Source organism: Stegodyphus dumicola, chromosome 6 (genome assembly GCF_044657685.1).
Source record: "Stegodyphus dumicola isolate Sdum_Otavi_A_Nest chromosome 6, ASM4465768v1".
NCBI lineage: Eukaryota > Metazoa > Arthropoda > Arachnida > Araneae > Eresidae > Stegodyphus > Stegodyphus dumicola.
This window is the reverse complement of record NC_140773.1, coordinates 230,608,702-230,622,756: the sequence shown is the minus strand read 5'-3', so window position 1 is coordinate 230,622,756 and position 14,055 is coordinate 230,608,702. Positions and strand designations below refer to the sequence as shown.

Here is a 14,055-nt window from a genome sequence, read left to right as displayed (position 1 = left end):
ATCTTTAATTTATTAACAGCTTTAAGAATTAAATACAAAATCATAATAGAAGTTTATTTATTAATTACAAACTGCAGGAACTTAAAAACAAAAAAAGAAATATTTTTTGAATCAAAGCTATAAGTGCACTGAAATTAAATTATCACTGAATTTTCTGGATGAAAATTCAATATTTTACACACTGGTATATATTAGGTCAACCAGAAAGTTCTGAAAGATAATTAACTCATAATTAGCTGTAGCTGCTTCACTCAAAACTATGTAGCAGAATTATTACATATGGTAAAATATTATTTTTGCAAATAAATTTTTCAAATGACAGCATTTTATATGCCCTTACATGTACGGCATAAAAAGAAACTAAGAAAAGAAATAATAATTTGAAAGCATACCAAATATCTCATTCTGTGTTTAGCTCCTATTATATGATCTATAATAAGAGATCTTGATATTGAAGAATTGCACAGTTTACATTGAAAAGGAAAAGTACCATCTATGAAGACATCCTGTTTGTGCTCAATTATGTAATCTAATCCTGGAAAGAAAAAATTTTGAAAATTCATTTGTAGTTTTTAAAATATGAGTTCAGGATTTTATATTCCATACAAATTTATTTACAAGAATACTTTTATCACTACTTACATAATATGCAAACATACATTTAAAATTTTTAAATTGCTGTTTAGTTTTTGATAAGAATAATGCAGGTATCAAATTTAAGCAAATTTAATTAAGTACAAAATAAATTTTTAAATCACTGTTCTCTCTAACTCTGTCTGAAAATTTTAGCTTCCTCCCATGGACATAAGCTATATTTGTCATATAATTATCTATCCTTTTTAAACACTATTTGTAAATTAAACTTCATTCTTTTTTGTTAAATCAAAATCATGAAAGGTTCTTTCACATTAATTTAAATATGATAAATTACCTTATAGTTGCCTGGTTGCTTCAAGTAAACCCCATACAACTGTAGTTAATGTCCTTACACATACATGGTAATTATCTTAAATACACAAGACACTCCTCAAGTCCAGCTGGGCTTATCCATATAGGCATGGTCACATATGTTCAATGCTTTGAAAGAGACTACTTTAACATAATGTTTTCCAACTAAGATACACGAATAGAAAAGAAATAAGTTTATTCAATGGGGCTTAGTAAATGGAGTCCACATGTTTGGTCAATCATTTTAAGAAATTTCCTCATAATTCCAGAAAAGGATAATTGATGTTTGCAAGATATATTTTCAGTAAATTTCTTATATTAGAGTTATTAACTATGTTGCGGCAGTATAATCATAAAAAGGAAATTCCATGGAAGTATTGAACATAAATACTGATCTAGTATGGCTAAGAAATCAAAGAAGCCTGTTATAGAAAATTAAACTTACAGGCAGTCTTAATATTTGATACAAATGATTTCCATGTAAGTTCACACACAGAAGCCAATAATATGATTATTTATTGAAGAAGGAACATTTGACTTTCAGGATTGTTCTACTGATAGTCACAGATCAAATGTATCAATACCAACATCATTAAGAATGGGGAAAATGAAACAATCATTGAATTATGGATCAAGAGGAGAACAAGAAAGTCTTAAGGAGGATCAAATTATAATGCATGATCTAGATATGGTTGAGTATGTCTGTGCTTAGAGCATAATTATCTGGTGGTGTCTGTTTTGCTACAGCTTCCCCCTTCAGTCTTTAAGCCTAATATCTAGCAGGCCATTATGAATGAAAAATGGCCATTATAAATCACATGATTTCTAGATAATAGCCAATAATTAACTAAGACTTTTCTTGTTACAACAAAGCAAAACCCTATTCTCAGAATAAGGTGAATGTATGTAAATGGAAGAACTGAAATGGTCAGTTGAAAGATGCAAACTCAGTTTCAACATGTCACAAATGAGCTGGAGCTAAGGTTGCATACTACACATATTTAATTAACAATACTTAATATGTCTACTTGATGTGCTACAGAATTTTAAAAAAACTTGAATAAAATATCTACTTTAGCGTATCACAGTCAAAATAATAACAAAAGAAAATTCAATCCCCTACTATTAACACTGTAACATTCTTTAGAAACATTAACAAACAATGCATATTTTGTTGTAAAAAATAAGAAAAGACAAAATCCTAATCAAAGATTATGAGCTTGTGAGTGTCCTAGATTGAAAATTGTAAAATACATAGCTTCTCAGATGAAAGTGGTGTCATGTACATGTTTTTAGCTGTTTTTTTAACAACACTTGAATATTATACACGATAGATTTCCTCATTCAGTATTGAAGCAAGGTACAATATTCAAATGATTACTGCTTTCATAACTGTTGCTAAACAAACACCTTGCCCAAAGTCACTAAACTTTCACTTTCTGAAAGTCTTGCATATTTTTTTGTCCCTGACAAAGAGGGACCTGTACCTGTTTGCCTTCAAAAATAGAATGCCATATCAAAATAGCAAGAACTAAGTGAGAAAAAATTTAGAGCAACAAACCGATATTACCAATCAGGAAGTAGAGAGAAGCGGAACTCAAGAATGTTATAAATAATCCATTACAAGTGGATTATTAACAACAATGATATGATTTTTCCAAACTTAATGATAAAGTAAAAGATACCAACTGTTATGATTTTGAGAATTTATAGCAATAGAAAAATTTTATGTTGTGCATTGTTTCATAACTTCATACAGTTTAGAGAATTTATATTTCAACAAATAAATGGTATTCCTAAGAGTTGCAACATATGTCTTTTCTTTAAAGAATTTCACTACCAAAACTCACTTAAAAAGGTGACAAAAATTACTTTACTAATATTTTTAGGTACATCATGTTATAGAAAATTTAGAAAAATAGAAGCATACAATCCTTTCTTACAAAAGAAGAGATTTCAATTTTAACACAATAAAATTAATTAACAGGGAATCCAACATTTCTATGAAAATATTAAAAACACAACCTACAATTAACTTTTTAGGATCAAGAATATTTGTATAGAAGTTCATTTTTTAAGAAGAGATATTACTTTTACTGGAAAATCAAATTCTAAAATATTGTATCAATCTTAAAAATCAAAGCATTAACAAATTTAATTCCTTTTTCTATTATGATATGATTGCCATTATTTAGACAGGAGAGTAAAGCAGAATGGTAATTAAAATCAGACATTTGTAAATACTGTAATCCTTTTTCATGTAACAGTTTCAGTACAAATTTATTTCATCAGACACAATGAAGCTGAATTGTGTGAAGACTGTATTATTTTATCCAGGGCTGTTTGTGGGACCCCAAAAAATCCCATGAAACTTTTACGAACTTACTACCGACATTTTGGAGTTTCGAGAAGGGGGGGGAGAAAAATGAAAAATTACAATTACGAAGTATTGAATGACCTAATTATAAAAGTTCAATGAATTACTTTTTTTGCAAAATTAATAACCATAAATTTTCAAACATATAAACTACTACATTTTATGTAAATACTTTAAATTACCTGAATTAATTCTTTAAAAAAAATTATCTAATTTCTGCAGCTTTTTTTTTATTTTCTGATGTTTGTGGGCTTGTCTTTCTTTTGTGGTGAACTTCATAATTGCAGGAAGGTTGACTTTTATTTTCCTCATTTACAGTTGAAGAAATTTCCTCGAGAACTGCACATGCAGAGGTAGAAGCAGTTTGCTTTTCTGCTAATGTAGAAGGTTAGAAGGTTTTTCAGAGACTTTTACAGGTGACTCATCTGAAATACATGTTTTTAAGTCCTCTTGATATTTTTTCCAACTTCTGTTCATATTCAGTAAGAGATCTTTGTGAATTGGATCAGTCATTGGATTCTTTTAGCCATATTTTCCATATGAGGTTTCTTTAGAAGCCATTAAATCATATTTAATAGTCTGCACTGCATCTAAGGAATCAATCTTAAGAGAGGTTCTATAGTCAGTGACAAGCGTATCCATTAACAACAACATTGGATATAGTGACAAGAAAAGCACGCCAAGAGGTATTAACAACTTCGTTTATCGACGAGAATTCTCTTTCTTTCAATGTAGCTTCCAATTTAATTGAACTCTGCAAACAGTTGTGCTGCGATCAGACGGCACTAAACTCGTTGGAAATGTCCAGGACTACTGCATGTTATAAGATGAAATATGGGCTCGCAAAAACTATTAAGGAAAATATGATTAAAACTTTAAAGAAGACTCCATTTTCTCTAAATTTGGATGAAAGTACTAGCAATGCTCAAGAAAGTATACTGGCAATATTGATGCTAAGTTGAATGCACTTTCCACGAATGGGCCATGGAAGCAGCTAAGGCAGGCTTTGACCAATTTAGCCAATGTAGGATACTTATAATCATTTGTGAAATCATCTTTTAAATTAAAAACTTTAGACCAATATTTATCAATTGTACACTTGACTTGATTTCCACTTTCATCAGATGTGTAGAGCATTTCTTTGGTGATATCAATATCACTCTGGTATAACCTTATTTCAGCTTCTACTTTTGACTTTTCATTATCACTAAAAATATGGGACATAAAAGATGATAATTTTTCAAAAGCGAATATTATACTGGTTTTACCTCTTAGCTCTGGATCTAATGCTGTAAAACTAATTAGATATGAATTTTTAAGGGGTAATTTCTGTTTCATATGCTGTGTTGCATTAGTATAAGCTTTCATCAGAGAAATTTGGAATTCTTTTGCTATTGGATGATTTTTTGATAATTTCTTCAGGAGAGTGGAAGCTTCTGCACCAGTAAATATTACTTTGCTAGGTAGATGGAATTCTGGATTTGTGACATCAACCTTTAATAAATCATTATAAGATGTGCACTCTATATTTTCTGGCTTCATTAAAAAAAAAAAAAAAAGAGAAAAATTTTGCCATCAATTTATAAATACTGGAATGAAGCATTGATTTTTTTGTTTCAAATAATTTAATATATATGTTGAACTCTGGTAATACTGCTGAATATAATGCCATATGCAATAAAGTTTTGTTTTGCATAACAAATAACCCATTTAGTATTCTTTTTTTTCGAGTTAAAGCATCCTTTGTGAGTTGTTGGGAATGCAAGCAAGAATACACCCCTTCAACAATTTTTTTCTGAGCTGCAGAAATATTTCTTTTATTGTATACAGTTTCAACATAAGAAAAATAATCCCCTTTATCAGTTTTATCCAAGTAGTGAAAATAAAATGCAATAAGAGCATCCCACAGATCTTTGATTCTTTCTAAAACACATAAAATGTAAACCCACCTATGGTCTGGTCTCTTCAAGGGCTTAAGCTTTTTAATGGCAAGGGATTCACAGATTTTGAAAAAATTTTCTCTTTTACTGCAGCTTTTCATATCAAAATAGATGTCATCAAACAAATCTTCTAAGTATCTATCAAAACATGAAGCAAATTTTTTTGCACAGTTATTAGCTGTGTGACATGTGTCACCATCAATATCTAATAAGTGGGGTGCTTTGTTTGATCGTAGTCTGGTTTCAACACCCTTTTTTTTCCACGCATGTTGTTACATGAGTCCATTAATACACTAATTAAGTTTGCCCATGGAATATTATTATCTTCAATAGTATTAACAACTGCTTTAAAAACAGATTCTGTATTGCAAGATTCCATCTTTAGAGATGCAAAATGATGAACTACAACTTCATTTTGATTGTTGTCATAAAACTGCATCAATATTGCCAATATTGCCAGTATACTTTCTTGAGCATTGCTAGTACTTTCCAAATTTAGAGAAAATGGAGTCTTCTTTAAAGTTTTAATGATATTTTCCTTAATAGTTTTTGCGAGCCCATATTTCATCTTATAACATGCAGTAGTCCTGGACATTTCCAACGAGTTTAGTGCCGTCTGATCGCGGCTCAACTGTTTGCAGAGTTCAATTAAATTGGAAGCTACATTGAAAGAAAGAGAATTCTCGTCGATAAACGAAGTTGTTAATACCTCTTGGCATGCTTTTCTTGTCACTATATCCAATGGCCGAGCATCAGTCTCCAGTAAGTCATCAGTATTTTTTGAATTAGCATAATTACTTAAAGTCATTGAATGTCTAATGCACTTTGAATATTTTATGTGCATCACAGTTTTAGAATAATTTGTGAAAGCCTTGAATCCTTCCCCACCATACTTCAGCAGTGAGTTACAAAAAACACAATATGCTTGTCCAGCAACATTTATTTTCTTGCACCATGTACCGATGGTATCCCCATTACCATCTCTCCGTTCAATCCAATTCCACCTAAATGCATTCCGGACACCTTCTTCTAATTGTATAATATCACTATTTTTATCGAGAAATTTCATAGTGAAATTCTCTTGCATACATAAATAAAAAAATATTTCAATAAACAAAACGAAAAATTTACACGTGCATCAATAAATGAAACAAAAATTTTACACAGCGGAGAAAAAAAAGTTGAGATGCGATCAATGACAAATAGCTAATACAACGAAAAATCCCCCTTCTCTACTTATTGACGCCCCGCCAGGAGAGATAAGACCTTTGAACCCAGAGTCCCGTTATCGCGCATCTGGTCGAACGAAGTCTCTCCGTTTTTTATCTGCCGTGCCTACTTGCCGAAAAGAATCTAGAAGAGAATGTCCAAGAACCGGGGGGAATGAGTCATAACTCTAAATAAGGAAAGAACAAAAAAGAATTTTTTCCCCCTTTTCACGCATTATCACTGCCTTTGGAGAAAGAAAGGAAAAGTTTTCACCACACACACTGACCTTGCGTTTTCTGCTTTCAAAGCAAACAAAATTACCCAGATCAAAATAAATAACTCATTATTATTCCTACTTCCTTTTGAACGACGAAGTTCAAAATCGCCGGAATTCCGGGATTTTCCCGGACCACAGACAGCACTGTTTATCTTACTATTTTCAATTTCTGTAAATTTTGCCAGGATATTTTAAATTCATTTTTAGCCATTATATCTCTAATTTCTACATTCGTTTTTGCAACCCTATTTTTCTACAGGTTCAAATACTCTTTTTCTGAATAAACTGTTTTCTTTTTTATGCCAAATTGCTTAATAATACATCATAGTACCTTAGTTTGGCTTATTTTTTTACAATATAAGTACAATGACAAGGACACCAATCTTTAACTAAAGGTTGCTTTTTCATTTAAGTGAAATGATTCTTAAGATTTATGATAAACCTACTGCATTTCTTCCTCCCACATTCTCAGTTCATAAAACGTTAATTTGTGCCAGTTTCAGCATCCAATATTTTCATGAACACAGTTTTAAGAAAAATAAGAAAGTTTTGAAACATATTTTAAGTATTTCATTTCACTTTTAGTTGTTATTTAGAATGTATTCCAGAATTCATATTTAGAAATTGGTAACGTATAAAATTTTTAGCCAAATACACAGTAATTAACATTTTTTCCCCTTCAAAGAAGGCAATTCTCACATTCTTTCAAACTGCACATAAAGCAAACAATGTTTCTTTAAAAAATAAGTGATTTCATAATAAGTCTTCTACATATTCTGGCACTTTGTATTTTTACTGTAAATTTGATGCGATTTTTCTCTAGAATTTTGATTTCACTTTTTTTATATTTTGCATCTTTTACTATTTTGTAATTTTTATTTTCTTTCAAAATCTGAATTCACATTGGGGAGTATTTTTAACAATTTGAAGATGGGGATTAGTTTTTGTAAAAAAATTTTTTATATTATTTTTAATTTGTCCACTCAAGTAGTCAAAAAAGGATGAAACGTATTCAAAACTCCTTTATTATTTTTGTTTTAACAATTACCCTCTGATGAGTCTAACTGGAACATTTAACAACGAATAATTCATTTACAGTTTGTGTTTCATGTTTTTTAAAAACAATTTAAGACTTAAAGCTTATTTTTAAGATTCTTTCCGTTTAAGATTAATTCTTTTATTTCTTTGCTATAAAAATTTTTCTTTAACAACAGTTTTTTCAATTTCCAAGATAGTGCAATCTTTTCTAGTAAAAATTCCTTACTTTATAAAATTAATACATTTTTTCAATCTAAGCTGCTTAAGTGATAGGGCTCATTATTTTATGTATGTGCATGTGTGTAATAAATCAAATTTCGAACTACTGATGTAGGAACACCGAGATGTAGAAACCCAGAAATACTGATGGTGAAGCACATAGATGGCATATTGAAGAATGCTGATTGCATAGTATACTGAAATGTTGAATCTGTAGTACTAAGGAAAACTTGAAAGCCATGTAATATTAAATATTCATTTTTATTTCAATTGACACTAGTGGCTACAATTTACTTGGCACTCTAATAATCATTTCTATTTTCAGAGCATTTACATTTTTTATACTACTGCGATAAGAAGAGAGCTAAGACAAATAGTATCCAAGCAGCACAGAAGGTGAAGCTACAGTATGCATTTATCAAATATGGAAGATCGCCAAATAGGAAGGCTTTGGTTTAGGTCAGAAAGGTTTTAGTTCTCAAAATTTTGAGTTTAGGTTCTGAATTACCCATGTCATCAGCATTGCGTGGGCAATGCAAGATGGATTGATCTAGAATTGATGCAATCCAGGGACGTTATTACGATTTTTAGAATAAAGAGGAAGAATTAAAGGGGTTACCATTATTAAGACACAATAACACGCCGAATAAATACTAAAGGTTACCATTAGTTTACCATTAGTTTAAATTATAATTTTAATTTATGCTTTTTTTTATCTTACACACACACACACATATATGTATTAATATATATATATATACTTAATACCTATTAAGTTACAGCATAGTTTAAAAATGTCTACCTTAGCAACTAAAGTTATAATATAATTAATATATATTTCTCCTTACAAAATCAAAAAAAAAAAAAAAAAATCAACTGCTTTTATAAAACCTTTTTTTTTTTTTAATACTATTATTTTTCTTTAGTCTTCAATTTTTAGGCTAAATCTAAATATTTTTCACTTATGACCTGTCTCTTACAAAACTAAAACCTCTACAAGCTCAGATTGTAAGTTGTACAGAGATCTGGTGTTCTACTGCATTAGTATGGAAATCGTGATTATAATATTTTTATGGAAATGAAATTCTGTTCAGAATTTCCTTCAAACAATATTTATATTCAGAATGATAAGGCAACATCAATCATTTATATTCAGAATTATATAGCGCATTCACACTAAGGACATAAACAATGAAACATCATTTCCACCAAATTAGATTTGAAAAAATTCTCATCATCCAAGAACACCTATGACCCTTTTGTGATATGCTAAACTTAAAATCTAAAAAATCAATGGCTAAATATCACAACAGAAAGCTAAATACCTTTTTGGTCCATTTAACTGATTACTTGTAACAAAGATAGTTGTAATATACAAAGATTTTGGTTTTTTCTTAAAATAAATTTGCCGGATTAAATTTTTATATTACACAAGATTTTGATATTAATTCTTTGAGCTCCAAATTCAAAACATAACATTTAGATTTGTAATCTACTTATGATAGTTAAAAGAATCCAGATTTTTATGAAATTAATAGATCAGAAGTGACCATACTTATTTCCATCATCAGCAAATTAAGATACTGAAAAAAATGAAACATATTTTCTTACAGTTAATTGGTGTGATCACTTAAAATTTATAGGCTGATAATAGCAATACAGCTAAGATTATATTTCCCTATTTAAATTTCACAGAATTTCGCATTCTTTTCAGATATAAACAAAGATTAAAAAAAAATAGCTTTACATGAAGCAGAAAAAACACTATGAATATTAATTGTGAAACATATCTTACCCACAATAGGATCACCTGTGACCAGAGCATCTAATGCTTCCTCAAGAGCAGACCGTGCATTGTTTTCTGCATTAACATCTTTTGCTACAGATAAACATGAAAAATACTTAATACATCACTACAAATTAACAACAAAATAAGTTACACAGAATAAGGAAACCACTTCTAAATATACATATTACTGCATAATACTAAGAATAATAATTAAAAAAAAGCATACATCTAGCATACAAAGAGGTGTATTTCATATATTATGAAGGTAAACCAAAAGTAAAACAAGCACAAGAAGAAACACAAAGTTAGAAACACTATGAATGCAATATGCATGAAGTTTCTTACCTTCACGATAGTACACTTAATTTTGCAAGGGTGTTTAGTTACCCAATTTCCTCAAAAATTCTCTTGGTTATTATTGATGAAATAAATAACTATGATGCCATGATCCATTCAGATATTGTTTTCAAGTTCGGCTATTATGTTTAAACTTGGCTATTATGTTAGGCATTGTACCTCTTTGCAAACCTCATTTGGTAGCTTCTATTTTAATTGCTCAAATTTTTAGATTGCCATAAGTTTTTATTTCTAAACCTTCTACCTCACAGAAGTTGTTCAATTCATAGGCAAAATCATGCCAAGATGCAAATTTTTTCTGATCTGCTCTGGACTTAGTTTGAAGTGATTAAAAAGTATTTAAAGTAGTCATAACCTGCAGATTATGTGTTTGCCAACAGGTCACACTTAAGTGACAATAAATTCACAATATTTAATGGAAGTAGCTCTAACAGGAATGCAACTTGTTTGCCTATTCTATCAATGTCCTTCAAATAGCTTTAAATAAATACTGGCATTCTTATTTTCATGAAAACTGATATTACTATTTCCATAAAAATTAATACATCATTACTCCAAGAGTTTTGAATCAGCATTTTGCTTCACTTCAATTTCTAACTCTAGCTTTCTCAATTTAAATTCCTACACTGCTTTTTCTAATTTAATTTTCTCCTTCCTGCTCCCTTTTTCATAATTTAATTTTTTCTTTCCTGCTCCCCTTTTTCATAATTTAATTTCTCCTCCATTCCTGCTCAGAGAATATTGTAACCAGTAATTTTTTCATTAATACTTTCCATTTCAACAGTTATGCTGCATAACTGGATTTGGTGCGAAAATTAAACCCAATTCATCTCTCAGTGCAATTATATTACCCTTAAAAGCTTTTCCTAAATAAACCATTTTGAAAAATGCATAGTGGTTCAGTAAAACCATCGAAACTAGTCCTGTGAAAATTTGAAAATATAACGCTGATTTTTGTTGTTTGACTTCTGAATTAGTATTTGTTCGGCGTGTTATTGTGTCTTAAACTTTAAGCTTGTTTCACACTTTTGCTATTTAAACTTAATAAAAAGTTCACAAAAATGAAAACAAAACTTACTATTGCATCTTTAGAATTCTGAACTCTCATAATTGTCAATTTCAAAAACCCATTCTTTAAGAAGTATAATGCTGTTTACCATTAAATCATTAGTCAAATTATTTAGTATTCCCATATTTTTATACATTCAAGATAAAATACTAACTTTAATTTGTGATGACTCCTTAACTTTTTTCTTAAATTGCTTAGTTCCACTTTCTATTCTAAAATCAATCCGCCTCGCATAGTTCTTACAAAATATACATAACACCAAAGCCAATAATAATCTTAAATTTGGGGAAGCAAACTTTTAACAACTAATATGAATAAATCTGAGCTAAAACTGATTTATTCTACATTAGGCTTTTGTCTTAGACATGTAGCATTAGCTCTCTGCTTCTCTGCACCACTGTTTTTCTTGCTTACTTCAAAAATATGAAAATTCTTCAAACAGATGCACTTTTGCATCAATTTATTTGCATCTGCATGAAAAAAAATGTGATATCATATATAAAAGAACTGTTTAACTGCTTACGACTTAGTGATCTTTATCTTCAAAATCTAAGTCATTTCATATGTATATATCAAAAACTTAATAATTTAGCAGAAGCAAATTAAACAATGCCAGGAAAATGCTAAAATTGCATAAAGAAAACTATTACATTTTAAAATTATGAATCAAAACTAAAGGCAATCCTTTACTATTTTTTAATTTTTTATCATTTATTTAAAATGGATATACTATTCATGTTAAAATTTATAATACATGAAAAATTATTCATATTTTTATGTTTCTGACTGGCTTTTCAAGGGGTAATAATCTGAAACATAAAAACCTGCATAATCCAAGAGAATTGTATCACATTTCGTTCTGCATGACCTTTTGAGCATTTAAAGACAAAAGTAAAATGAAATGGAAAATGAAAAATATATGCATTATTTACACTCCATACTCAAGAAATTATATAACCCAACATGATAAAATCCTGCATAAATAAATTTTTAGTACATAATTTTAAAAATAAAATTACAATAAGAATATATAAAATATAGCTGAATAGGAAATCTAGTAAAAACATGTCTATTTACACTGAAAATACAGCAGTCAATTTTACTGCAGAATTTATTAAATACTTGAAAATCCTGACAAATTTCCCAATTATAATGTTGTAAAAAGTTTTATCGTAGAAGATTATTCAATTCCTTTAAATTCATTTCAAAGTATTAACTGTGAAAATTTAAAGCTACACTAATGAAAAAATAAAAGAAAATAAGAAAAGTTACAAAAATACTGTTGTTCAACATTCAAACAACCTGTAAAAATCAAAATAGTGCTGTTCTTCTTTTCTTGTTAAGATCACATAGAATTTAAGTATCACAGTACATTTTTATTATAAAATACTTTTCACATGCCTTTAATCTTTAGGCATAATTAAACTATTTCATATGCAATTATATATATTTTTTTAAAAAAAAGAAAAAGAAAAGAAAATTTTATAGAGCTGGCTCATTTTCAACTACTTAGTTAATATGATTATGAACATTTAAATTTAAGACACAGGCATAAACATTCTTTCTGTGCTAGTATAAGGCATACACTTGATATAAAAATTAATATTAAATTAACCCCTTCGGGCCGACTGTCACATCTACGTGCCAGCAATGAACACATTCACTTCCCAGCCGACATGCAGGTGTCCCAGAGCGTTTTCCCGTTCAGCCCCGACTGTCACGTATTTGTGCCAGTGTCCTGGAACATTTTAAAAACTATAATTTCTGCCACAAGATGGCACTGTATGTCCATATGGTTTCAGATACATGTACATTAGACCTTCTACTCGAAATGAGAGAAGCATGACTCACATACACGTGTTTTTGATTATATAAACAAAAGGGGAAATAAATGTTTCCAAATGGTGTGATTTATGAAGTCTCTAAATTCGCACGTTGTAGTTGTTTATTGTAAGTAGAGAAGTTTTATTTTCGCTAAAGCGTTGGGTATTTCGGTTTGCAGTTCAATTTTTAGAAAATAATTAGATCTTGTTAGATATGAATTCTTTCTGTTTTTACCGTTGCAATGTCGAAGCATCGAAAATGTTTAACAGAGCATGAAATAGCAGAAATGATGCAAAATATTTCAGATATTGATTCTGAAACAGATTCTGATAGTAGATAGTGATACTATGATATAATCTGATCATAAAGAATCTGGCGAATCTAATGATGATGAGGACATTTCGGACATCTGTATGCCGAGTACGTCGAAAGCAAGTACTTCTCCATGGTCATCCACAATAGAAAATTTATCGGAATTACCATTTAAAGCTGTTCCTGGAATTAAAGTGGATAATTCGGTTGAAGAAGAAATTGATTTCTTTAGGTATTATTTTGATGATACAATAATGATATGGCTGTATTTAACGCCAATACTCTTTTCAACAAAAAAAGTTAAAAAAATCTTCCTCTCCTGAATTATCGGCTTAATTTAGTTAATCAAATTATTTATTGGTATTCCTCTAAAAGCACCTATGTTAATATCACACCAAGATCAGCAGAAACATTAAATCCGCTCAGATTAACTGAAAGACATTTTCCAAAACTTTGTTCAGAAGAGACTGATAAGAAAATGAGACGACGATGCTTCGGTTGTTCACATTACCGGAAAAATCCTCCAAAACGGCAAATGAGTTATTACGAGTGCAAGGAATGTAACGTGGGACTGTGTGTAGATCCCTGTTTTCAAATTTTTCATACGAAAAGAGAATTTTAAGTAATATATTTAGTTTTCAGATGTATAATGTTAAAAGTCATAAAATGGTGAGTAATGAAAATAAAATGCGTAAA

General features: G+C 29.6%; 1 protein-coding gene across 1 annotated transcript in view; it reads right to left on the bottom strand.

The window, feature by feature from the left end:
* The window catches only part of LOC118195162 (uncharacterized), an 85,029-nt gene that overhangs the window by 24,538 nt on the left and 46,436 nt on the right, over nucleotides 1-14,055 (bottom strand). Inside the window, exons 4-5 of the mRNA XM_085819639.1 lie at nucleotides 9,804-9,887; nucleotides 393-535 (exon numbers count right to left, since the gene is read on the bottom strand). Of these exons, the coding sequence (XP_085675765.1) occupies nucleotides 393-535; nucleotides 9,804-9,887 (227 nt within the window). The remainder of the gene's footprint in view (nucleotides 1-392; nucleotides 536-9,803; nucleotides 9,888-14,055) is intronic.